The sequence below is a fragment of the Lagenorhynchus albirostris genome, chromosome 2 (assembly GCF_949774975.1).
Source record: "Lagenorhynchus albirostris chromosome 2, mLagAlb1.1, whole genome shotgun sequence".
In the NCBI taxonomy this organism is placed as follows: domain Eukaryota; kingdom Metazoa; phylum Chordata; class Mammalia; order Artiodactyla; family Delphinidae; genus Lagenorhynchus; species Lagenorhynchus albirostris.
In genome coordinates this window covers 70,423,681-70,450,071 of record NC_083096.1, presented here as the reverse complement: position 1 = coordinate 70,450,071, position 26,391 = coordinate 70,423,681, and the positions used below count along the sequence as shown (strand labels likewise).

Here is a 26,391-nt window from a genome sequence, read left to right as displayed (position 1 = left end):
CATTAGGTTGTTCATTATCCCCCCGTTATATACAGGAACACTCATTAATGGATATTTACTCTCAAATATTTTGATATCCTCTCCCCCACCCCGACTTTCCTTCCCTACTGCCCAATAAGAAATTAGGAGCAGAAGAGAAACTCGAGGATTATAAAGACCCATTTCACCCATCCAGGAATTCTTAATGGTACTCTTCTTCATAACCAAGATTCCCAAGAGACTTAGAATTTGCTCAGAATCTATTCTTACATTAATAATGGCATCCAGTTTCTGAGCTATTGAGTCTACGCCAGTCACCTTTCATATAGTTTCTCATTTTAATTCTCTCTATAAAAGAATGTTAATTATTCACATATTACAGATGAGGAAATAGATTTAGAAGTGTTAAGTTGCCCAAGGTCGTGCAGTTCGTTACCGAATGTTTCAGGATTCCAAAGCAAGCCCACCTGACTCCAAACAGCAAATTTCTAACCACTCTACTATGCTACATTTAAAATTTTTTTTATTTTATATTACTAAATATTCAAGATACAAATCTTTTCCCCAAGTCTCTGCCTTTCTCATTCTAACATTCTAAGAGACTACTATTGCAATTTCAGTTGTTTGTCCTCCACCTCCATCCACTGATGCACAAGTTTTAGAGTTGTCATATTCAGGAAATAAAAATAAAGATGCCCAGTTAAATTTGAATTTCAGATAAAAAGTGAACAATACTAAAAAGTTATTCGCTTTTTATCTGAAATTCATATCCAATTAGGCACCCTCTATTTAATCCGGCAACCTGTGCAAACTGAGACTTAACAATGTCCTGTTTCCAGGTAGGCAACAGAGCCCAATGGAGGCACTGGATGTCGATACGGTGCAGTCCAAGGCCTCCTTAAGAGAGGTAGCCAGTGCTCGTCTCTGAAAAACCTAGAGTTGGACACGAATAGCAGAGGTCGAGACTCGATCCCCAGGGCCACTCTCTACAACACAATCATCAAAAAACCAACAGGTCACAGGGCCTTGGGAGCAGAATAAAAGTCGCGGCACAGGCCCCAGGAGAGGAGGGGAGGAAAAGCGAAGCTAAGGAACCTCCTTGCGGTTCGTTAACCACTACAGGAAAATCAAATCCCGAGGGCACGCCAAAGAAGACAGGACTGCAGGTGAACCGCCCGCCAGGCCTAACCTCCCTCGGTCCCATCTTCCTCTGGTTCGCACGGTGGGCCCAATTCAGCCCGTTAAGTCTACCTTCTCTCTCTTCCCCGGTGACAGCGCCCGCCCCTGACATCCAGCCTCCGTTCTCCCCCTTTTAATCTCCATTACCTTTGACCCGCGCACTCTTGGTCTCGAATTTGGTTAGCATCCTTCAGATCTCCGGCTTCGACCTGTTAATCCGAGCCCTGACACTCCCTGCTGTCCTTTGGTTGCCTCCACGTCAGCGTCCCCCAGCCGCGACTCCCGGAAGTTCCCCAGACACGAACTTCCGGCCCCAGGAGCTCCGGGCCACAGAGACGACGCCATTGTTGGCCTAGAGAGGCCACTGCCGGACAAGGAGGGAACCAAGGCTTCCGCTCAACCGAGACGCAAGATGGCCACAGATGGCGGCGGCTATGTGGCCGACCTGGGAAGTCGGAGTCTTCTTCGCCTTGTGTCTTTCTGCGTCCTACTGGCAGGTGAGACCTACCCCGCCCGTGAGCTCCAGTTTGTAAGAAGAATCCTCCGGATCTGGCCGGCCCGAGCGCTGCCGTCTCCCTTCTGGTCCCCGCAGCCCCTCCGTCCCCCCACCCTGTAAATCCTCTTTCTCTTTCGTTCCCACGACAGAAGTTCCCCCTTTGCCTGGACCTGAAGGTCCCTTCTCCCCCGCGGCACGTCGTGTAGACCAGTTTCCTCCTCCAGGCCTCTTCCTGGACTTCCAGCCTCACTTTCTCTTACTTTGTCCGGGTATCTCGTTTCCCCCACGGCCCCAGCCACCCCACGCACAATCAGAAAGGACAGGTGTTAGTTAGCGTTCAGCTTTCTTCCCAGTGCGTTTAGACTTTTAAGATAAAAGCGCTTGGTTTTGTGGGTGCATTGCGGCGCTTAGGAAGGTAAATGCCTTATTTCTTTCTCTGTTATTCCACTGTAAACCCGCGTCCCTGTCCTTCACCTCAGTTTGTCCCATCAATAAAGTGAAACTAAGGTAAGATATTAGTTCTCTTAACTGTCTATGCCGTGAAATAATGACTCAAGAAACTTTAGCCATTTATAATGTGCACAGGTGTTTGCTTACACCCATTTATTTTCTGGTATATGGCTTTCTAGTTGGTCAAGCCCTAAAATACAAACATGCCTGTTTATAACCACGACGATATCTTCCCCCAAATTGAGATTGTTTGTTTTAAAAATCCCCAAAGGAGAAACTAGCTGCCTCACACTGTGGGCACACACAAATGACTTACTGATGTTAGATTAACTGACAGTGTGTTTGGCATAAGTTTTCTCCCAGTTCCATTCAGACCCCTGGAAAAATGTCTCAAGAAGATTTTTTTGCTGTTGTGATCTATATTCTTAGACTGGCACCCATTTATTAACTAATTAGTCATGTACATACAGAAGAGAAAAGCAGAAGTGTGGTTGTCCATGCAACCAGAAGCAGGTACACCTGAGGTTAAATACCTTTCCTTTGACAAATCAAGTTTTTTGTCTTTTAGCTTCAATGTCAGTTGCTTTATGATTTGTAGTAACTCTCTGTGGTGCATAGCTGGGTGCATTTATTTGTTCCAATAATGTGCGCAGGAGGTGAGAAGAATAGACATTAGTCCCATTTTAGAAAGTATGATATACTCAAGCCATACAACAAATTTGTGACATGATGAAGGCTAGTACCAATGTCTCTCAATTTCTTCTTATACTTTTTATCTTCTGATCAGGTTTGTGTGAAGGAAACTCAGTGGAGAAGAAGATCTACATCCCCTTAAATAAAACAGCTCCCTGTGTCCGTCTGCTCAACGCTACTCATCAGATTGGCTGCCAGTGTGAGTTGAGGTTGGGATTTGTGTTCGTGGCCATTGATATTTCAGTCTGTGCCCTAGGTATAATAATCCAAGTCCTGCTTGGGAGTCGTAGCACACAAATTAGGCGGTGTGGGTAGTAGGTGATAGAGAACCATTTGTCAAACCAGGTGAGATAATTAATAAGAGCAAACATTTAGGAAATGCTACATACAAGGTTCTTACATGTACATCTCATTTAACCATCACAGCAACCCCATAAGTAGGTCCTGTTATTACCCCCATTTTACAAATGATGAAACTGAGTCTTAGTGAAGTTGAATAACTTTTCCAAGATCATTCTGCTATTAAGTGATGAAGCTTGGCTTTGAGCCCCAGTGGTCTAAGTTCTAAACCAGGACTCTTAACCACCCAGTTGGTTAGATAGAAAGTTATAGTCTTTTGTAAGGAGTAAAAGCCTCTTATTCTGTGAAGTCCACTCATCACTTGCACTCTGAATGCTCTTTTTGGAACCAAAATGGGCTTCCTTAAGGCAGTGAACTCTTTGAAGAAGAAGGCATCGAGAAACCAAATAGTTACAAAAGGAAATAGTAAAGTATTTAGATTTGTCTTTATGTTTTGTAAATGTGTTCCAAGACAGGCTACCCTGTCAATGTGGTACGGGTTGATGACAAGTATTCCAGTGTCTTGGTTTAGAGCCATAATTCTCATGCCTACTAAAGGACCATGTGATGTGTTTTGAAATTACACATGCTTGGGTCTCACCTTTAGAGATTTAAATTGAGTAGATCTGAGGTAAAGCACAAGCATCTCTATTTTTTAAAACTCCAAAGTGATTCTGATATTTGGCCAGGGTTGAGAAGTACTGCTCTAAAACAATTTATGAGTAACACATCCAGTTTTGAGTGGGGAGAAAACTTGTGGGGAGATCCTAGGATGTCTCTACATGTATCACTAGGGACTTGAGGGTATTGCTACATAGAACTCAAGGCATTCTGGACTGGATCGTCCATCCTCTAGAGCGGTGCCTTCCAGTCTTTGTCATGAAGCATATAGAAAATGTTATTTGGGACTTCCTGGCGGTGCAGTGGTTAAGACTCTGAGCTCCCAATGTAGGGGGCCCAGGTTCGATTCCTGGTCAGGGAACTAGATCCCACGTGCATGCCGCAACTAACGAGCCTGCCTGCCACAACTGAGACCAGGTGCAACCAAATAAATAAACAAATGTTTAAAATAAAAGAAAATGTTATTTGTAGAGCATCCTGGGGTAATGGATGAGTCTGCTCCTGGCCTGGGGTGACCAGTGTAGGGTTTTTGGAAACCCTCGGTCCCCAGCAATGAGAGGACTCGATATCAGCACACCTAATCTATTCAAGGCCCATCATTTGGGAAACTATTCTACAGAACTCCTTGAACTTCTTGATTAACCTTTCCCAAAACTGGCCAAAAGCAAGTAAAGTCATTTCCAAATAGGGCAAAGGAATGGAGATCCAAGGAGGCTATGAGGTCAAGGAAATCTACACATATGTTTTCACAAAGGAAGATTCAGTGCTAGAACTCTAAGCTTGAGATCTAGATCCTGCCATTTCATGGAGAAAATGCATGTGTAAAGACTTTGGTGTCTGCTGTTACAGAATCTTGTATATGTGGCTAAATGAGGTTGAGGGAAGAGGGCAAGAAAATGAAGATCGTAGAGCCTTTCTGACATTTAACAAACAAGGCCTCTAATGAGTAGACTTCGGGCCTCTTTTGTCCTCCATTCCCTCCTAGTAGCCTTCAAATGGAGCCAGGGCAGTTCAGCCTTTCAGTTACGTCCAGAGTTGGCTGCATTACGCAATGTCTTGTGACATTTTGGGGGGGGGATAAATGATCTGCAGAGTCAGTGAAGCAAAGTCAGAATGGTCAGCTGTGGGGGCTTTAATTTGACCCATTCTGTTCTGGCAGCTTCCGTCAGTGGGGACACAGGGGTTATCCACGTAGTACAGAAGGAAGAAGACCTACAGTGGGTGTTGACCGATGGCCCTAACCCCCCTTATGTCGTTCTGCTGGAGGGCACGCTCTTTACCAGGTAAGAACTCTGTGTTCCTGCTGAGGAAATGCATCCAGAGAGGGGAAGTGTCAGTGAACAGTCCTCACACTTGTGAGTGAAAACTTCCCTTGGCTGCCCTGGTCCGATCAGGGCAGGGGGTGGAGTGATCCTCTGAAGAAAAGATGGGCCATTAAAAGGAATCGTCTCGGTGACCTTGTAAGTAGAGCTCTAGTTGAATACGGACCCCAGGGAGGAAGAAGGGGTGCACAGAGACAGGGTAGATGAGATTAAGCCCTGAGTTCAGATCAGGTCATGGTTCTCACTCAGAAGCTAAGAGACCGAAAAGACAAGAAATGAGTCGACAGTGTTGATTCCCCTAACTCCCCATTTGTTTCCATCCTAGGGGGCAGGATGTCGGGCTGCCTGATAACCTCCCTGCCTTTGTTCATGGCATTTTCACCCTATTCCAGGAATCTGATGGAGAAGCTGAAGGGGAGAACCAGCCGAATTGCTGGTCTTGCAGTGTCTTTAGCCAAGCCCAGTCCTGCCTCAGGCTTCTCTCCTAGTGTGCAGTGTCCCAATGATGGGTTTGGTAAGAGCCCCAAGGGATCAGGGGAGCCTGCTGTCACCCAAAGCTCATTGTTGCTTCACTCTCACATCTTGGAGGGCTTGGGAAGAGGTGTGCGTCTGTCTGTGTATAGTGTGAGCAACTGACTCCCAAACAGAAGATTCGTTTCTTTGTCTTTACGACTCATCCCTTCTCTCTCCTGCTCACCTTTCTTCTGCTTACCTTCCATCCTCCCTTTTTGTCACATGCTCAGATCCCTAACTGCCCAGCTTAGGGCTCCCTGATACCAGTGTCTCTTTTACTGTAGGTGGTGATAGGCTGATACTTGCTTTGAGTCACCGCCTCCTTCAGAACTCTTAGTCCCAATCCTATGATATCCTAGCCCTCCTTCCTTACCTGGTCCCTGAGTGCTTGGTGTCCCAACATCCTATCCCCTGTCCTCCCTTTCAGGTGTTTACTCCAACTCCTATGGGCCAGAGTTTGCTCACTGCAGAGAGATAGCATGGAACCCCCTGGGCGATGGCTTGGCTTATGAAGACTTCAGTTTCCCCATCTTCCTTCTTGAAGATGAAAATGAAACCAATGTCATTAAGCAGGTAATGACTCTGCCAACTCCTAGCAATCCCACTTAGAAAGAGAATGATTTTTTAGGCTCTTCTCCTATTTAGAGAGAGTCTTATTCTACTAGTACACCCTCTGAAAAACAGTTGCTCCAGGAAGAGCCAAGAGGTTTATTTTTCTCACATTCCCCTGTCTTCTCTCCTGCCTGAAATTAATAGCATTAAATATAACATTTAGACTGGAAGAAAACATAAAGAATACTTAATATGAGATAAGGTATAGAGTCCTGGTTAAGAACCCTTAGTGTGGTAAGAAAGAGCATTGGACTAGAAATTGAGAGATTCAATTCAGTAATTTCTGAAATTCTTATTAGCTCTAATGTTCTCTAATTCTAATCTAATGTTCTCTGATTTTGATACATAGAGCAGTTAAAGAGATTTGTCCAAAGTTACATGGTGAGTTGATGTGCAAACATCTTGAATTTCATTTTTCATCTCTCAATTTGGTGCTCTTTAGAGCAAATCACATTAGGAACAGTGGCTGAAGCTCCAGATTGGGGCAGGCCATTGGTATAGGGTAATTTCATCTGCCCCAACTAAGTCATTGACTCTGTGCCCCTTGGCACCTCTTGGTGAGTTTTTCTCTTTGACCTTATGGGTCCTGTGGTTGTACCAGGACAACTTAGCTCAGGGACAGATGTGGGAATGGAGCTGGGCCCTCCTCCTTCTGGGAGTTATGGGATGGACTCCACAGCTAGCTGCCTCATCAGGGTTCATCTCCCCTTGTAGTGCTACCGCGATCACAACCTGAGTCAGAACGGCTCAGCACCGGCCTTCCCACTGTGCGCCATGCAGCTCTTTTCACACATGCACGCCGTCATCAGTACCGTCACCTGCATGCGACGCAGCTTCATCCAGAGCTCCTTCAGCATCAACCCAGGTAGGACAGGTCCAAGGCGAGCTGGGTGCCCTGGGGTGGGGAGGAGGGGTCAGGCCAGGGAATGTGGGCGAGACCACTATCGAGATAGAGTGGGCACAGGTAGGGAGCACTGGGTGGGAGAAGTGGAAACAGTTCTACACAATCGAGGCAGCTTGTCCCAGAAGTGGACAGTGGCAGAGAAACCAACGTGGAAGAGTGGAGACAGAAAATGACTTACAGAGAGGTCTTCTGGGCCTTCTCTGTAGCTACCTTCTCCCTTACCTGTTGATCTCTCACTGTCTATGTCCTGCTCAGAAATCGTCTGTGACCCCCTGTCCGACTACAACGTATGGAGCATGCTTAAGCCTGTAAATACCTCTGAGACGTTGGAGCCCGATGACAAGGTTGTGGTGGCTGCCACCCGGGTGAGTGTTGGCCCCTGATCAGGGTGAGCAGGGCTGGCACAGAAAGGGCAGGCAGGCCTGTTTTGGGCATATCAGGTGTCTGAGTTGCTACAGTGGGGAGCCTCAGACAGAGAGGGATCTGGGCTGTGGGACTCTGGGGTTCTAGCCATCGCCGCAGGATATGAATATTTTCTTGGCCAGAACAGGAGAGGGGGACTGGGGCCTGCCCCGAATTTCCATTTTCAAAGTGTACCTCCCCTGCCTTGTCTGCCATGCCCAGCTGGACAGTCGTTCCTTTTTCTGGAATGTGGCCCCAGGGGCTGAAAGTGCCGTTGCCTCCTTCGTCACTCAGCTGGCTGCAGCTGAAGCTCTGCAGAAGGCGCCCGATGTGACCACCCTGCCCCGCAATGTCATGTTTGTCTTCTTCCAAGGGGTGAGGGCTCTTTGGCTGGGGTGGGATGGCTGGGAAGGAGCGGGTGGTAAAGATGGGAGTGGCCGTTGTTTGGGGAAGATCTCAGCACTTGACTTAATTGTTATTCACCAGAGAGCTTCTAGATGTGTCTATGTGTGTCTCCCTTTCAGATTCCCCCACTGTAGGAAGCCTTTGCACCCTGACCTGGAATTGGTATACTGCCAACTCCCTCACTCCCCCACGGATACGGTCTATTTGAAACATTCTTTTACATTCTCTGGACCCTTTCCCTGCCACCTCCACCCAGGAGCCCTGAGGCTCCTGCCTCTCCCCACTGCCACCACAGACTGGCCCTAGGGTAAAGGAACAGCAGCCGTGGCTCAGTCGGCGGAGGTGGGGGAGAAGCAAAAAGCAGACGGTTAGCAGCTGATGTTTGCCTTGGGCCTCCACTTAGGCTGCTCTCCCCACATCTGGGCTCGAGAAGTCCTGTGACACATACATGTGAGGCATAGCCACAGCTGGGAGCTGGGGTAGGGAGGAGGGCAGAGTCACATGACTAAGCTGGACAGCAGTTGAGATGACACAGACAGTAACCTTTGTAACTACAGCTTTGATGATCTGGCCCCAAGGCACTGAGACTGCCCTAACACTTTGGAATCTCTGTTCCCTTTCCCACCCATCTCCATCCCTCAGGAAACTTTTGACTACATTGGCAGCTCAAGAATGGTCTACGATATGAAAAATGGCAAGTTTCCTGTGCAGTTAGAGAACATTGACTCATTTGTGGAGCTGGGACAGGTGTGCAGCATGTATCCTCCACCCCTTCCTTCCTACCTCCTAAAGCTTCACCTCTGCTGTTCTCTTGTACCCACTGCAGGTGCCACCACCTCTTCCCTTGACTTCTGATCCCACTCTTTTCTCCCCGATATGGGCCAGAATGGGAGACTAATTATAAATGTTGCTTCTTCATCTTCCCCTCAGGTGGCCTTAAGAAATTCACTAGAGCTTTGGATGCACACAGACCCCATGTCTCAGAAGAATGAAACTGTACAGAACCAGGTAATCTGAGCATCTCTTCCCCTCACTTCCCCTTTCAACAGCTCAGAATATGGGCACCCTCTCGCCCTGGCCCTATCCGCACCAGCCTCCAGGGCCTGTGAAACAGGACCTTAGGTTGGGTGTTGGCCAAAGGGTGAACACCCGGCTGTTACAGCTCCCCGGGAAGAACCATGAGTTCAGCTTCTGTCACTGGTTCCCTGGGATGGATGGTCCTCTGATCATTCGGTGCCTAGTGAACTATCACTGCCCATTAAGGACAGGATGTGAGTGGCTCCTTTCTCTCCTGCTGCCCCAGGGACCCAGCTGTCCTGGCTGCCCTTCCTCATCCTGGCTGTGTAAGACTCCCTACCCAAACTGTCTTCCACTTTCCTCACTCCTTGTTCAAGACCCTCTCTCCCTCAAAATAGGTCTGTTTTTTTCCCTGAGGTCCTCTTCCTGCCATGCCAGCTTCAGTGTCATCCCTGCTCTGGCTTCTTACAGCCCTTACAGAGTGGACTATTGGTGTGGCATTCAGCATTGTTTTGTATTAGTTTTTGCTCCTCCAGTTCTACACAGCAAATAATAAGTAAAACATCAGCTGAGGATAAGACAGTGTCCTGAGGACAGTGGGGTTTACCTGTAAATATGAAAAAAAAGAACCCACAGGCCTCTTACTTCTCTGTGCCGTAAGTTAAACAGGATGGTGGGAGCTGCAGGAAAATTCAGAGAGCCTTGATCCCAAAAGGCTTGAAGGATTTAGATCTAGGAGAATTTAGGGCTGCTCAACAGATTGGGGACTTGAAGTAGAGAGTGTTTCAGGTCTAAGAGAGACCCTTCCTGCTTCCTCTCCCCAGTGCATCCCATCAGCTAATGCCCCTCATCCCCCAGGTGGAGGAGCTCCTGACCACCCTGGAGAAGAGCGGTGCTGGCGTCCCTACTGTAGTTCTCAGGAGGCTGAATCGGTCCCAGCCTCTCCCACCATCTTCTCTGCAGCGATTTCTTCGAGCTCAAAACATCTCTGGCGTTGTTCTTGCTGACCACTCTGCTGTCTTCCAAAACCAGTAAGAGTCACCTAGCCTGCGTCCTCTTTGTTCCCAAAGAGAATCTGTTCTGCAGCCAGAGGTCCATAGAGAGAAATGTCTCTGTGTCAAGAGAGATCACTGCTCGCCCCTGTCCCCACACGACCCTCACCAAAATCTCAGGTCAATCTGTGTTCTTTGCTCAGTGTCTTTTTCACATCTAACCTGGTCCCCGCGTTTGACTTGACATTTCATCTTAGAAAACAGTCCTCACCCTGAGCCCTTTCCTAGCACAATCCTCCTCATTTGTGGTTCCACCTCTCCAAAGCTCTCCAGGGGCCTGAGTTCCCCAGGGCTGCCAGCAGAGGGCATCATCTCAAACGCGCGGCGGAATGATGTTGGAGGTTCTTTGGCTGGAGCACAGAGAGCTGTCCCTGCTCTCTATGACCCGCCCAAGGGTGCCTATGGCCCGCCCAAGGGTGCCGCAGACAGTACTCATACTCTGTGAAATGTAACATGTTCTTGCCATGTGGTAAGTGCGCGTGGTTCAGTGTCGGTGTAAAAATGTCCCTACAGCTGAGGGGGCTCCAGCAATAAAGGATGAGGCCCTGGTAATCACTTCTCTCCTGGTCCTAGGCACCTCTAAACTGCCCCTAACTTGAGGCCTAGGGTAACAGGGGACTTGACTCAGGCTGGATTCCTAAGCCCCCAGCCTTCCTTCCCTTCTCAAAACAGGCCAAGTGAGTTTCTGAGTAAAAATGCATAAGCTCTGGTTCTCCAGCCCCCACCCAGTAGCACCTTCTCATTTATTTAGGGCGGTGACGGTTCTGATACATAGGGTCAGCTCTCTTCTCCAAACCTGTCTTCTGTATCACTTTGTGGTGAGGGGTGATTCATCATTTGAACATATGTTGGACTTGGCCGTGAGGCTGACTTGATTCTGTGGGGGGCAGGCATTCAGTGATGGTAGAGGCTGGGAGCGCTCTCCTCTTAGCTTCTCTTCTAAGATCTGTCTTGGGGCTTCCCAAGGAGCATCAGGGTGGCTTGACCCAGTGTAGTGTTACATATTTGTGGACAGACCTGCTCGTCCCCCTCTACTCCCAGCCACCTTCAGTATGAATGTACATTGAAACAATCATATGATTGCTCTGATAACGTATGGCAGGGTTCTCTGAGAGTCGTCTTAGCCACCCTCCTGTATCTCCGACCCAAATGACACGGAAGTGTCTTTTACGTTTAAAGATCACCCAGGAAGGAACGGTTCCTGCATTGTGATCTTATTTACCTTTTCTATCTTGTCGGTCAGGCGAGTCTTTGTATTTAAGCACTCCCACGCTCACTCCTACTTCGCCATTCTCTACGCCTTTTCAATGTGGAATCCTGATTTTCTCTCTTCCCTCCTCCCTGTATGAGGAAAACTGAGATCCCAAGTTCCTGCAGAAGGGACAGTTGAGGGAGGAAAGGGCAGGGCCCTGGCTGAGTGCAGCCAAGGCTCATGCTGGCTTTCCTGGCAGCTATTACCAGAGCATTTACGACACTGCTGAGAACATTAATGTGACCTACCCTGAAGGGCAGAGCCCTGAAGAGGACCTGAACTTTGTGACAGATACTGCCAAGGTAGCACCCACCCGGGCTGGGTGGGAGCGTGGGGAACACAGTGCAGACGGCTAGCATGTTCGTGTTGGAGGTCAGAGAACCTGGGCCATTCAGCCACCTCCTCACCTACTACAGGCTCTGGCAGGTGTGGCCACGGTGCTGGGACGTGCACTGTACCAGCTCGCAGGAGGAACCAACTTCAGCGACACCATTCAGGCCGATCCCCAAACGGTAAGAGCAAGTGGGCCCTGGCTCCTTTCCGTCTGTTTACACAGCAGGCTACCCCATCCTTTATCCTGGTCCCTTGCCTAGTTTCCCAAACCTTGGCATTCAGCGGCCCTGGATGTGCAGGTGAGGATCACTGATGCCCCAGAGAGCTCTCGGGTGAGCCTCATCTGCATCCTGTGACCAGCCACCGTCTCCCCAACCCCAGTGTCTGGCCAGTCTGGTTCCTACCCCATGACTGGATCTCCACTAATAGTTCTTTCCTTGGGCTCCAAGTCACAGGGGTCTCTCTTCTCCCTGTCCCAATCCTAGGTTACCCGCCTGCTCTATGGGTTCCTGGTTAGAGCCAACAACTCGTGGTTCCAGTCTATCCTCAGGCCGGACCTAAGGTCCTACTTGGGTAAGCACCTGGTGTGTGATGGGACCCTTAACGAAGGGAAGGGATAGAGAAAAAGTCATCATTTTGATTTAATCTTTCCTTTCTCCTTTTTCCTATTTTCTTTACCCCCTGTTTTCCTTTCTTCCTCCTGATATCTGTTGGATCGTTTTCTCTTAACTTTCTCTTCTCTGGCTCCTGCCTGTCCCTGGGCTCTTCCTATCCCTGCCCATCTGCACCCCACCTTCCACCCACCAAATCCTCCCTTCCCTTGTGGTATCTGGTCAGGTGACGGGCCTCTTCAGCATTACATCGCCGTCTCCAGCCCCACCAACACCACTTACGTTGTACAGTATGCCTTGGCAAATTTGACTGGCAAGGTGATCGACCTTACCCGAGAGCAGTGCCAGGATCCGAGTAAAGTCCCCACTGAAAACAAGGATGTGAGTGGTAGTGGACATTGGAGGCGCCCCAAGGGTCCCCTTCCCTTGGGAAAGTTGGTGGATCTCCTAGGCCCAATTGGACCCAAGAGATTGGGAAGGAGAGGTGGAGGGTTGTAGCCCTTTGAACTTGAGTATTGAAGAGGCAGTAACCTGGGTAAAAACAGACCATCTAGAGGGTAAAGGGAGTGAGAGGGAGAGGATCCTGTCAGCCCGTTTGCTGTGGCCTGTCTTCTGTGCAGCTGTACGAGTACGCTTGGGTTCAGGGCCCTCTGAATTCCAATGAGACAGACCGGCGTCCCCGGTGTGTGCGTTCCACGGCACGACTCGCCAGGGCCTTGTCCCCTGCCTTTGAATTGAAGCAGTGGGGCTCTACTGAATACTCTACATGGACTGAGAGCCGCTGGAAAGACATCCGCGCCCGGATATTTCTGATAGCCAGCAGAGAGCTGGAGGTGAGACACGGGTTGGGGAGGGTGGGGCGTGGGGGAGGTGGCAGAGGTCTATTTGACCTCTTTATATTGCCTCTTGTCTCTTACCCCCTTCCATCTCCCATTTGCCCCAGATTTGCCACAAAAACCTGCTGCAAATCTGTCCCTGGTCAGCCAGCATGCACCATTAGGAAGCTTGTCTTCACTGATAGTTTACGTATGTGTTCATTCTGGACATATGTTCCCATGGAGACCCAAAGAGATATGCCTTCCCCTGTGGACCCTATGTAGCCCTTCCGCAGCTCCACTCCCATCCGGTATGTCCACGAGCCATCGCTAGGACGAGTCAATCTAATAACTTACTGAGCACCTGTCACAAGTGAGTCAGTCACGTAATTGGCCACAAGAGAATCAAAGTCGTGGGCCCTACCTTCTGGATGCTTAAAATCTAAGTGAAAAAGGCAGAAGCAAGGACAGAGGTACTTTACTCCTCTTTTCAAATGGGGAGACGTTGCCTATGATTGCTCAGTACTTGGTGCTTGGAGCCAGCTCTGGAATTCCAGTGCCCTGGCTCCCAGCCCCGAGCAGTTACCCACAACTACACTGAGTTCTGAGAGCACCTTTCTCCTTCCCTGCCCACCCCCTCCTGCAGTTTATCACCCTGATGGTGGGCTTCGGCGTCCTCATCTTCTCTCTTGTCGTCACCTACTGCATCAATGCCAAAGCCGATGTCCTTTTCATTGCTCCCCGGGAACCAGGATCTGTGTCTTACTGAAGAGGACCCCAGCTTTTCCTGCCAGCTCTGCAGTTCACTTCCTAGATCATCTATCCCACTGGGACATAAACCACTAGTTTGTCACTGGAACCTCTCTGGGCCTGGCTCGGACTGACATTAACATAAAGTGGAACTGCCCAAAAGAGACAGTGAGAGAGAAACGAGTTACCTGCCGCCCCCATCTTCCCCTTCCCATCTCCCCTTCCCTGTGTCTTCTTCCTCACCCCTGCCAAATCCTGGGATGACAAATAGAAGCTTCTTGCTCCTGTTTTGACTCCTAGCTACCTATCCTACTTTCCGTTCTTCAGGATCCCTCTTCTTTTTCCGTCCCACCTTATACCTCCTTCTGCTCCCCGCCCCTCGCCCCCTTCCTGACCAGGAAGGACATGAAGGGGTGAATGCCAGGAACAAAGTGCAAGGAAGCCCTGAGGAGGACAGGAGCCATCTGTGGGCTGAGCCTCCTGTCTCCCTCCTGCTGTCCCGTCTCAAGGCCCTTAGATGGCACGTCAGGGTGGGTGTGCTGCTGGGTGGGTATCCCACCTCCAGCCCACAGTGCTCAGTTGTAATTTTTATTAAGCTGTAATATCTATTTTTGTTTTCTTTTTTCTTTTTGTGTGTGTATGTGTACATGTATACAAATATATAAATAACGAGTCTCATTAAAACAGACTCTCCCACATGTCCTGTACCATTGCCTGTTATTCTTCCTGAGCCCCCTTGTTCAGTGATCCCAGATTGGAGTTGTGGAATCGTAACCTCACATGCTCTCTTCTGAGTCCCCAGAGAGCCCGAGTAGTAAGGCTCTGTCAACAACAGTGGAAGTTCTGGCAGAAGGGTTCCTTGTGGAGCCCTGGAATCCCGGTTTCCCTCTACAGGAGCGACGTTAGCACGGTTTCTTCCCACTTTGTATTCGACAGACATTTCTCTCCTTATCTGAGGCCCGGGCTGGGGTCCAGAGATGAAGGGGATACAGCAGCCTTGACCCTTGAGTAGCTCACATTTGGGCTAAAGGGAGAAACATACACTCACAACTAGGTGTAGTAAATGGAGAAATTGCAGCCTCTCCAGAGTGCTTTGGTAGCACATGGAGGGGTTCAGGGCAGTGGGGGTGGAATTTAGAAAGGCTGCAGAGAGGAGGAGGCACTTGGGTGGTGATTTAGAGCTCACCAGGTGTGGAAGCATCGAGCCAAGAAAAGGCATGGCTCACGCTTGAGAATGGTAGGTTGTTCAGTGTTCCCGAGCCGTGAGGATCCGCAGGCAGGCTGGGGCCAGGTCACAAAGGCCCTTGGGTGGCACGCTAAGTGGTTTGTGCTGTCAGTGGGCGTTTTGTAGACCAAAACGGGTAGTTTTGGACCCTTCTAGAAAGGGAATCTCTGCTCTTTGGAGATACTCTCATTCCCTGGGTCTTCACAGAGGCAGGATTCTGGAGGATAGCAGAACTGCTAGATGATGGGCAGGGGCTGAGTCAACTGAGGGGGGGCGCGAACCAGTGGGAGTGGCGCCTGAAGCCAGCCTTCTCCGCTAGCTGCTGGCCAAGGGCCTGTCTGCAACATGCCTGAAGACAGCAGAGGTGGAAAAGACCTGGCCATTTTCAGAGTCCCAAGCACTCCTCTTAGTTTCCTGATTAGACTACCTTTTCAAATCCTGCTGAGGGGAGGTGATTTTTCTCGCGGTTTCTCTCCAAGTTCCCTCGGGGGCATGTCTGGGATTCTGGGGTGTGGAACTATACCCCGCTGCTTCCCCTCCACCACACCCCTCCCAGTTTGAGCTGGAGAAGCTGTGCACCGTGCCGGCGGGAGTTGAGCACAGCTGCCACCATCGCCTGGGCCCACTCCATGCCTCCCTCGGCCAACAGGTCTCCCAGTGGACAGAGCGCCAAGCTCCCTCATCCTGCTGGCAGCTTCTGGAAGCGAGGAAGTGGCTGAGAACCAGTGAGAGGGCTGAACAGGGAAGCAGAGAGTTAGGCAAAATCAGTGGATGGGGTGGGCAAGAGAAGGGTACAGGATGTAGGGTTTTCTGTCCTCCGGTCTCCTCCTGGGGAGGAATCTTCAGCACCAGCTTGTCTTCCGCCTTCCATGCTACCCCTACCTCCCCCTCCCCCCAAAAAAGAAATTACAAAACCAAAAAACATGTCTCCTGAGGAGACCAGGCTCCATGGAAGGGGCAATAGACCCCCAGATAACCCATTGGGGCCCTCTTTCTGAGACCACAGTCTAACTCCTCCCCAGCCACCTCCTGTGTCCTGGAGACCGCATGCGATTGGCTAGCAGCATCTTAGGGCCACAGACTTAACTCGTTAGCCTCCCTCTTCCTGCTTGCTCCAGGCCCTGCTTACCTCTGTGCCACCTGAAATTTGTCATTTTCCAGCTCCTCCTCTGCCCACAGGGCTTCCCTCCCTCCCTAATCCTACCCACTGCTAGTTCTCACGGCATCTTCTCTTCCACCCAACCCCCGTGAACTGTTGAATAACAGACCACCCTGCTCCAGGACCCAGTCTGTCCTGTCTCTACCTCTTGTGACACCTGGTCCCTCGAGACTAGCACCGAAGGCTTTTCTATTAGCTGGTTTCTCTTTCCCAGCTTCTCTGAGTAAAGGGTTTACTCTTTTCTGTCTCCCACATCCCAGAGGCACATCCTGGGAGGAGATAATTTTCACCCAGAGTCTGGTGTTCTGTACCAAGATTCCACCTTTTTCAGGGAGCATATGATAAGCCCTGGGACCATATGATAAGCCCTGAGAAATTGTGTGTATGGCCTAACTCATTTGATAGATGGGGGAAACAGTAGCCCAGAGGAGTGACGTGGCTTGCTCAAGGTTACACAGCATGTTAGAGCAGAGACTGGAACATTTCTTGTATCTGCACTGGTAGCTACAGTGGTAATAAACATTTATGGAGCCTGACTACAGGCAGGGCACTCTGTCCCAGCATTGTAAAAGGGTATGAGATATAGCACCTTCCCTTAGAGACTTAGGATCCAGAGTCTAGATGGCTGGATGGGACATGACACGAGATAAATAACCAGGCCAGGCAGCATATGTTCCATGCAAAATCAGTGCTATAAAAAGGTTCTACCCGAGTTCAAAGGATGGAGGGTTTGCTTTGGGTGGGGCCAGTAAGGAGAAGCTTCATGTTGTTGTGGGAAGAGCTCAGGACCAGATTTTCTGGAGTGCCTCTAATGCCCTGTGTGACTTTGGAAAGGGCACTCCCCTCTCTGGGCCACAGTGTTCTCATTTGCACAAAGTGGAGTCAGAGGAGGCTGCTGTCTGAGGCCCCGCCCTGCTCTGACAGTCAGCCTCTCTTCCCTTCTCCCTTTCATCCTAAACCCTTCAGGGCAGCGGATGGCTTGAAGGGTTGGCCAATTCATGAGCTTTTGAAAGTAGTTGGAAAGTTCTCCCACTGGAGAGGGAGGCCTGGGGGGCACTGATTGCCCTCTAACCCGGGGACAGTAGACTGCGGGTAGTGGCATAATGTTGTAGAAAAGCCATCCTGAAACTCAGCATCCCATCCTCAAAAAAGCTTGGTGGGAGTTGTTGAGTTGGTGGGAGTTTGGGAAGCAGAGAGCCTTGGAAGGTCAGGGTCCATGTGGGCCTCAGGTCAGCTTTTGATTCCTTTCTGAGTCCCACACTCAGAAGGTAGAGGGGTTGGCACACTCCTGTTGTTGAGAAGGGCAGCTGGAGCCCCTGTTCCCGACCAGAAGAACATGGGACAGGAGCGGAGGGGGCATCTCAGGAGGCTTGAGGAGATGATGCAACTGTGAGTAAATCTTACCAACCTCTGGCTCCGGCTGGCTGGCTGCTCAGGGGCTGGGGGCCAGGACCCTAGAGTCCCCTGTCTCTCCCCCCATCAACTGAGGAAGAGTTAGAGAAACTGGAGGGGAAAAAGGAACAACAGAGATGAAAGAGGGTATCTGGAAAAAGAATAAATGAGTGAAGGGCAAGTGGAAGTAGGCAATCCTTGATGGGCTGAAGGAGGGAAGGAGGCTGGGAGTGCTCTGAGGGAGCTGAGCCTGAGGGGAGAGAGGCCAGGCGGGGGTGGGGGGAGTGGGCCCAGAGCTGGTGGTGACAGATGGGTGGACACAAAGAGGAGGGCTTCGGGGAAGACAGATGGATGGGGGAGGGAGGAGGAGAGGTGGGGGGGCAGTGGTCGGAGGAGGCCTAATGAGATTGGGATGGGCTTGGAGCTGGGGAGAGGTGAGCAGAGAGGAGAGAAGAAAGGAGAGGCTGCCTTAGGAGACAAAGGCGACAAGGCCTAGGGGGCCGGGGGTGAGAGAGGGCTCAGGGCCTGGCGCTGAAAAGGGGCTTCCAGCAGGGCTGGAGGCAGAGAAGGGGACAGATTGTGGAGACCCGCTGTCACCTAGAGGCACAGAGAGGTGGAGACAGGGAAAGACAGACTGAGGGAGAACACGTGGAAGCAGACAAGGAGGGAACTTCAAAGAGGGAAGAAGACCCAAGACGAGCCACCGCTTCCCAGGATCATAACAGATCCTGCCCAGGAGCTCCTGTGACCCAGAACACACATGATAACACCCCTGCCCCGGGCCACTCCCAGGACGGGTCGCGCAGTGTGGCACAGTGAGGGTTAATGCCGTCTGCTCTCTCTGCCAGCCGCTTGCCTGGTTGGGTCCCCAGGGCTCCCCACATATGTCACCCCCTCTCCTGCCAAACCCACGGCTTCCCAGCTCCTCCAGGCCCTGCCCCCACCCTCAAGGACCAGGCCCCCTGCCCCCATGCCTTCCCTACATCCCAACCTCACTCCCCCACCATCTAACTCACAGGCAGGCAGTGTGGCGATGAAAAAAGATGGGGAGTAACAATCTGAAAAATTGAACACCTATCAAATGCAAAATAACAATAAACCACAGAGCCCCACTCATCCTCCCACCCCCTCCGCATCTTCCTGCCCTGCTTACAGCAAAGACCCCAACACAACTCCCAGGGTTCTCCTCCCCCCGCGGGGCCTGGAGCTGCCGGCAACCTGAGTTGACCTCAGAGCTCTCCCCAGCCTCCCTCAATCACCATGCCTCATATACACGCATGGACGATTTCTTGCCACCTTTGAGTCACTGCACAAATGTAAGGGTTTGGGGTACCTAGCACTTTCCCACGCACGGTGGGACAAAAGCCCTACAAGGAAGGCAATATTTTTCCCATTTCACAGATGACAAAATAGGTTCAGTCAAGGTTAATGATAGGTCCAGGGGATCCCCTGGTGGTCCAGTGGTTGGGACTTCATGCTTTTGCTGCCGAGGGGCTGGGTTCGATCCCTGGTTGGGGAACTAAGATCCCACAAGGCTGCGCAGCCGAAAGAAAACGGTTAATGATGTGTCCAAGGTCACCAGGACTCGGACGCAGGTCTACTGGCCCCAAGTTCAGTAGAATTAGTAGTTCTTCCCACCACGCCATGCTTTTAGCTCCTCCTCTTTATCATACACTATGTCCTTTTTAGCTACAACCCCTAGGTGCAAAAACTGAATCCCTGAGTGAACACTGGGGCTGGGGGCCCCAGAGTCCAGGACCCTGGAATGACAGATGCAGAGGAAGCAGACAGAGGTGGTCCCAGAGCACTCTCCCACCCCCATGTACCATCAACCCTCAGCTTGCACTGGGCGCAGCCTGGGCTGAGTGCTTCAAGGATGGAGGTTGCAGGGTTGAAGTATCTGAGCCGAACTGCCTAAAAGGAGGGAGGCCGGGAGCAAGGATTTGGTTTCTCTCTCCCATCTCCACCCCACCAAGGTTCCCTTCTGCTTCTGCGGTCTCTCCAGGTTCTGTTTCTGTTTTTCTTAATGTCTCACCCTTGGGGAACCAGGCCTCCCCATTTCAGTAACAGTCCCTCATCTCTATAGCTGTTTGTCGTGTCTCCCCTCCTTGTCTCCCTGTCTCCAGTATTTTTTTGTTTCCTCACAACTGTCTGCACTCTGCTTCCCACATGTCTGTATATCTCCACCCTGTGTTGGGGCTTCCCTCAGGACCCTCTCCCAGTATCAGTACCTGTCCATCCCTGAATATCCATGTTTTCTCCACATCCATAATTCACCCAGGTCTGTGTCTCCCTAACCATCTCCTCTTTTCATGTCTCTCCCCATGTCTCTATCCCCCTGTATCTTGCATCCCCGAATCTTCCACAAAGCCTTGGCAACCTGGCAATTCTGCTCCCACCTTCTCTCTTCTATCTCTCTGTCTCCCCTACGTCTCCATCTCCCGGTAACGAGTCTTCCCATTTCTCTGTATCTTCCCCATGTCTGTAACCTCATGACTCTGTTTTCTCATCTTGTTCCTCTCTGTGTGTGTCTCGACATCTCCCCACGTCTCCCCCTTCATTTCCTCTGCTTCTTCTCCATCTCCCATTTGTTCCGTATCTCTCCTCTCCTCCATGGCCCTCTCTCCTGAGTCTCTCTGTCTCCCAATTTTCTTGGATGAGGTAGAGGGCAAGAGGGTGGGGGAGGTAGGATTGTTGTTGCTGGGGGCTCATTAGGTAGAGATTGGTTTTTAATCAGCACCATGGCAATGATGATGCAAGAACTGAGATGCCACCTGATCCCCTGCCCCCCAGCCCCCCTCCTCAAGCCTCCTTTCCCCTCCAGCTCAGCCAATCTGCTGGCGCCTGGGCACCTGTCTGGGCCTGCCCAGGTGGGAGTTGGCACCTCCCAGACCTGGGGGTGGGGGAGCTTGGGGAAGAATTACAGGACTCCCCTTAGGGAATGCCTTACCCTGGAGAAAGCCCAGAAAAGGTTGATCGGCAACAGGGAAATGGCAAATGCTTCCAAAAGCCTGCAGGTGGACTGTGCTCCTACTAAGGTCCAGACCCATTACGTGCATTATCTCGCTTAATCTCCGTGGCAACCTAAGCGGCAGCTATATTTAATCCCATTTTACAGAGAAGGAAGGTTGAGGCTCAAGAGGTTGAGTTACTCATCCAAGGTCACACAGCCGACAAAGCTTTCTTCACTGTAGCAGTGTAGCCGTCTCTGCAGTCCTCCCAGCCATGGTTCCTTCTCGATATTCACAGAGGTTCAACGAAGACATTCAACAGCTGAGTGGGGAAGAGAACTTCAGATACGGAAATGTAGCCCACTGCCTCTGTGCTTCCCTTGCTCCCTGCTCCTGCCAGCCTGTATCTCACACACACACCACACACACACACACACACACACACACACTCAGACACGCATGCACATGCACACACAGGCTGGAGGCAGCTGAGCTATTGATGTGAACTTAATCAATGCCCATTTGCATATGATTTTGCAGCTAGTTTTCTTATTGCTCATTTGATGCCCCGGCATGCTTGAAGCCTGCCTGGGTGCCCTGCCCTCCTCCCCCAGTGTCCATCCAACCCTGGTTCCTCCTCTCCCCGCACTCCTGTATCCTGCTCCTTTTAGCCTTTACCTCTTTCCTCCTGAGAGCCCCCAATTCCCAGTGGGTCAGGTTGGGCCAGCCAGCCTAGAAAAACTCCTTGTAGGATCTGTGTCCGGAATCTGACCCCACTCCTCCCCTGGTGATTGGGAAGGTGGGAGGCTGGAGGCTGGGATAAGAGGGTGTGGGGTTATTGAGTCCCAGGGTGACAAGCGCAGGGGCCTGAGCAGTAGCCACAGGCAGCCTGGCAAAGGGGCTGGTGGGAACCAGCTTTACGAAGAATGAGAGCTTGGTGAGGGCAAGGACTCTAGGGACCTCTTCTGCGTTTTCGTGCTGTCCACTTGCCCTTTTCTCGATCTCCCTGTTAGTACCTTGGAGAGCCTTTTTCCCAGGGAAAAGGAGATGTGGGAAGGGGCTGTCAAAGCCCAGCTGGGACTCAGAATGGGACCATGGCACTTAAACCTGGCTTGCTGGGGGCCTCTGTCCCTGCCGCCTCTGGTGTGGGAGACTGAGGGGTTTCATCTGTGATCCTGCCCTGGCTCTCGCCCCAGCCCCACCCCTTCCCCAGCTCTCCATTTCTTGCTTATGAAATATGCATGGAGAACAGATGTCCCTGCTCCCCCACTCCTCGCCCCCCCCCAGGGCCAGCCCCACCCCCAGCTCCCAGGGGGGTTCCCAGATCCCTCTGCCAATGGCTGCCTGGCCTTACTGTTTAATATTGATAAGGGGGGGGGGCTGGGCCAGCCAATGGAGAGCTGGGGGGGTGTGTGTGTATCTCCATATATATACATAGGGCTGGGCCAGCTCAGGTGTGTATGTGTCTGTGAGCGTGTGGTGTGTGTGTGCGTGTGAGTGCGGGTGTCCCCAGTACCTAGCCAAGCTCAACCCCTCCACCTGGGCCCTATATCCCCAACATGTGTACCCCTCTCCTATGCCCCGGAGCCTGTACAGCCACTCCACGCTGCCCCGGAGAGGTCTAGAAAGCTGGTCAATAACTTTGCAGACGGATGAGCTCTGAGCAGCCAGAGGAGACTGGGGCTGTCAACGCTGCCCCCCTGTCCTGCCAGCTTGGATCCCCTCACAGGCTCCTCCTAGGTAAAGGGGGAACCAAAGGCTGGGGAGGGGTGGGCGTGTCCCTCCCACTCTCTGGCTCAAGTCCCCTCCCAGAGCCTGCCTCTAGTTTTCTCTCACGCTGTGTCTCTCTCTGTCCCTGCACCTCCCTCTTCCCCACTTCTCCCCTTTGACTCTTTGTGCCTATCTATTCTCAGTCGGGTTGGGGATGGCAGAAGTGGGGCAGGAAGTCCTATCCTGGATGCTTGGAATTCTGATCCTCGGAACCTGCAACTTTGAAACCAGAAGTGGATTTTGGGGTGAGGACTGACTTGATGGGTGAATAGAAGCTGCTGCCAGGACTGGAGCTGGGGAAGACAGTGGGTCCAGGTGGAAATGGGACTGGGGTCAGATTGGGAGCAGAAGAGGGGAAGGGAGGGCCAAGTGATCAGGGATGAAGGAACATGGGGACCAGGCAGGGCTGTGATAGACGTGCCGAGAGCCCCATAGCTGAATTCCTGGGTCATGGGGGTGGGGAGTTGGTGCACTAAACACATACTGGGAGGTGCTGACTTCGGGGCCTCCCACGCTATTGCCATCCATCCCCTCATGTTCCTTTGGACCCTGGAATATGCGGTGTGTTCTAAATTTCAGCACTCACCCCCGTCTGTTTTGTGTTATGGCTGTGTGCGTACATGCTGTCAGATGTTGATGATCTCACACCCCCAACCTCAGAGCTTACTGTTAGTGGACTACTCATTTGAGCCTGTTTTCTGCATGGTGGGGCGGGGCAAGCCTGGGGAGTCCTGACCCCTGTGAAGGTGTCCATCAGGCGGGAGAACCCGGACTGGTGAGGAAGGGGATATGGTGATTGCGAAGGAACCTCTGTGCTTCTGTTTCTGCCACTTTAGTCCGGCTGAGCTCACAGTGAGTGGCCCACTGTTCCCACTTGACATTCCCCCACAGCAAAGCCCTTTCCCCAGCTTTCCCCCAGACCATGTTCCTGCTGCCTCTTCCTGATTTCCTCTGGTCCCAGGGACAAGCAAGCTTCGCCAAGCCCCAAATGGTGGCCTCCAAAAGCTACCCCTATCCGTCTCTGCCCGCCACATCTGAACTGGCCTTGGGCTGGGGGAGGATGTGGAGTGGAAAGCTGATTATGTTCCCTTTCCCCAATCTTCCTTGCAGAGTTGCCAAAACGGCCAGGGAATGGCAAGGGTTGAGGGTGTCGAGGACAGAGCTGGAGGAAGGGACTGTCCTGAGCAGGGGGATTGTGGCCAGAGGAGATACCTCCCCCTGATTCTAGTGGTCGGGGTGGTAGGATCTGGTGTCTGCAATGGTCCTGTTGTGGGGTTTGGGGGCTGGGAGGGACTGAACTGGGCAGCTGTGCCGAGCTCCATATGCCCCAGTCCACTCTACAAAGGGCAATCTGTGTGTTTATCATCCTCTCCCCTCCACACACACATACAGAAGCAGCCAGGGTGGAGACAGGCCCTGGGAGGGAGGGGATGGTAGGGCCAAGGCTTGCAATGCTCCCCTCATGACTGGGAAAGGTTTAGAGCCACAGCCAATCTCTCTTGCAGCTGTGGCTCCGGTCTCGCTCAGTTCCCCCCCACCCCTTTTTAATTATTAAAAAAAAATCATTGTGATAAAAACATATAACATAAAATTTACTCTTTTAAGTGTACAGTTCAGTAGTGTTAAGTATATTCACATTGTTGTGAAACAGAGCTTCAGAACTTTTTCATCCTGTAAATCTGAAACTCTATACCCTTTGAGCAACACCTCCCCTTCCCCACCCTCCCCTCAGCCTCTGGTAAGCACCATTCTACATACTGCTTCTATGAAGATGAATACTTACATATATCATATTAGTGGAATCATACAATATTTATGCTTTTGTGACTGACTTATTTCACTTAGCATAATGTCCTCAAGGTTCATCTATGTTGTAGCATTGTGACAGGATTTTCTTCCTTTTTAAGGCTGAATAATATTCCATTGTATGTATATGCCACATTTTCTTTATCTGTGTATCTATTGATGGACATTTGGGTTGTTTCCATATCTTGGCTATTGTGAATAATGCTGCAAAGAACATGGGGGTGCAGATATATCTTCAAGATCCCAATTTCAATTTCCTTAGACATAAACACGGAAGTGGGATTGCTAGATCATATGGTAATTCTATTTTTAATTTTTAAAGGAACCTGCATACTGTTTCCATAGCAGTTGCACCATTTTACAATCTCACCAACAGGGCAAAGGGTTCCAATTTCTCTCCACCCTTGCCAACACCTGTTATTTTCTGGGTTTTTGTTTTTTTTTTTTTTGATAGTAACCATCCTAATGGGTATGAGGTCATATATATCTCATTGTGATTTCGATTTGCATTTCTCTGATGATTAGTGATGTTGAGTATCTTTTCATGTTTGCTGGTCATTTATATATCATCTTTGGAGAAATGTCTTCAAGCTCTTTGTCCAGTTTTTAATCTAGTTATTTAGTTTTTTGAAGTTGAGCTGTGGGAGTCCTTTATAATATTCTGGATATTAACCCCTTACATCTATATGAATTGCAAATAACTTCTCCCATTGCCTTTTCACTCTGTTAATTGTGTCCTTTGACGCACAAAAGTTTGTAGGTTTGATGTAGTCCCATTTGTCTATGTTTGCCTTTGTTGCCTGTGCTTCTGGTGTGACATCTAAGAAATCATTGCCAAGTCCAATGTCATGAAGTTTTCCCCCTGTGTTTTCTTTAGGAGCTGCAGTTTTAAGTCTTACACTTAGGTCTTTAATCCTCTTGCTCCGTTTTATCCTGACCCTGTCCTTCTCATTGCTTCTTCTCCTTTCGAGTTGCCGACTTTCTGGATCTCTTCCCTTCTCTCCATCTTTCCTCTTACTCCTTGACACCATGGCCTCCTGCCTGTCTCTCCTGCCTCACTGCCTCCACCCCTCCCCATGTTTCTGCTGTTCTTTCCCCAAGCTTACAGTACCTCCCCCTCTCCCAGCCCATCTTAAACCTTCCTCACCCCTCCCCATCTCTGAGCTGTCCCCTCCTTCCTCCCTCTGCCCTTACCAATTTCCCCTTCTCTCTTCCAGGCTCCCGACCAGAACGCTGACCATGGAACCCTGAAGTGGCTCTCACTTCCTTGAGCTCAGTGGCAGACCCCACCACCCCAGGCCCTTCCTGCCCCTCCCGCAACCAGCTTTCAGGCTCCCAGAGGGAGGGGTGGGGAGGGGATCCTGATCTCACAGGGCGAGGGGCATCCATCATGATGCTCAACTCAGACACCATGGAGCTGGACCTGCCTCCCACCCACTCTGAGACCGAGTCAGGCTTCAGCGACTGTGGGGGCGGGGCGGGGCCTGACGGGGCGGGGCCGGGGGGGCCGGGAGGGGGCCAGGCTCGCGTCCTGGAGCCAGGAGAGCCGGGCCGGAAAGACCTGCAGCACCTGAGCCGTGAGGAGCGGCGGCGCCGGCGGCGCGCCACAGCCAAGTACCGCACGGCCCACGCCACGCGCGAGCGAATTCGCGTGGAAGCCTTCAACCTGGCCTTCGCCGAGCTGCGCAAGCTGCTGCCCACGCTGCCCCCCGACAAGAAGCTTTCCAAGATTGAGATCCTGCGCCTGGCCATCTGCTACATCTCCTACCTGAACCACGTGCTGGACGTCTGAACACTGCCTGCCTCCCGCCCTGGATTCACTCCTCTCCCCGGGGCTTCGCTGGGGTCCCTCCTCACCGCTCACTGCTTAGAACGGCCTCTCCTCCCTGAGTCCCTGTACCTTGGCATAGCATGTACCCACTGGCCCTGGGCTCAGGCAGAGTGCCCACCGGTTGGTCGATTGGTCGAAGGAGACTTCCTTTTACTCACCTAGGCAGCCGGAGGGCTCTTCTCGTGGGTACCTTCTACAGTTTGTGTTTGGGACCCAGCCGGTTAGAAATGTTTTTGCTTGGGTGGTGGGTATACAGTCTTGGAATCTCCCCTGGGCTTGCTCATGGGCTGCTGCCTCTTCTACTCCTACATCCGAATTTTCAGAGACACACCCCCTTCCCCAGACCCCGACTCTGTCTCCCATCCTGTCTGCACCCTGTTGCAGCTTCTCCTGCCCATGGTAGAGGGGCAGCATGGGAACAGGAAAGGGGAAGGCTGGGGTTAGAGGGTGTGGGCTTTTTCTTAGACATCTCAGTCTAGCCCTTGGGAGGCAGGGGCATGGTGAGGTAACTC

General features: G+C 51.2%; 3 protein-coding genes across 6 annotated transcripts in view; 2 read left to right on the top strand and 1 right to left on the bottom strand.

Annotated features, from left to right (window-relative positions):
• Nucleotides 1–1,459, bottom strand: part of COPA (COPI coat complex subunit alpha) — a 50,108-nt gene extending 48,649 nt beyond the window's left edge. For both annotated transcript variants that reach the window (XM_060135124.1, XM_060135133.1), the window contains exon 1: nt 1,306–1,459. In XM_060135124.1, the coding sequence (XP_059991107.1) occupies nt 1,306–1,345 (40 nt within the window). In that variant the 5' untranslated portion in view covers nt 1,346–1,459. The remainder of the gene's footprint in view (nt 1–1,305) is intronic.
• Nucleotides 1,460–1,497: 38 nt separating this feature from the next.
• NCSTN (nicastrin) lies at nt 1,498–14,443 on the top strand. 3 transcript variants are annotated; one of them, XM_060135157.1, is made up of 18 exons: nt 1,571–1,655; nt 2,134–2,161; nt 2,892–2,996; nt 4,917–5,040; nt 5,405–5,593; nt 6,020–6,165; nt 6,919–7,069; nt 7,364–7,473; nt 7,733–7,885; nt 8,558–8,662; nt 8,846–8,923; nt 9,791–9,963; nt 11,436–11,538; nt 11,653–11,748; nt 12,055–12,142; nt 12,407–12,561; nt 12,801–13,013; nt 13,642–14,443. In XM_060135157.1, exons 4-18 carry the CDS (start codon nt 4,989–4,991, stop codon nt 13,762–13,764), a joined length of 1,935 nt encoding a protein of 644 aa, XP_059991140.1. In that variant the 5' UTR covers nt 1,571–1,655; nt 2,134–2,161; nt 2,892–2,996; nt 4,917–4,988; the 3' UTR covers nt 13,765–14,443. The 3 variants fall into 3 exon arrangements, with proteins under 3 accessions (XP_059991131.1, XP_059991140.1, XP_059991151.1); XM_060135148.1 differs by lacking the exon at nt 2,134–2,161 and having other exon boundaries at nt 1,498–1,655; nt 5,472–5,593; XM_060135168.1 differs by lacking the exons at nt 1,571–1,655; nt 2,134–2,161; nt 4,917–5,040 and having other exon boundaries at nt 2,903–2,996; nt 5,472–5,593.
• Nucleotides 14,444–25,438: 10,995 nt separating this feature from the next.
• Nucleotides 25,439–25,928, top strand: NHLH1 (nescient helix-loop-helix 1). The gene has a single exon (XM_060142257.1). It carries the CDS (start codon nt 25,439–25,441, stop codon nt 25,838–25,840), a length of 402 nt encoding a protein of 133 aa, XP_059998240.1. The 3' UTR covers nt 25,841–25,928.
• The last annotated feature ends 463 nt before the right edge of the window (nt 25,929–26,391 follow it).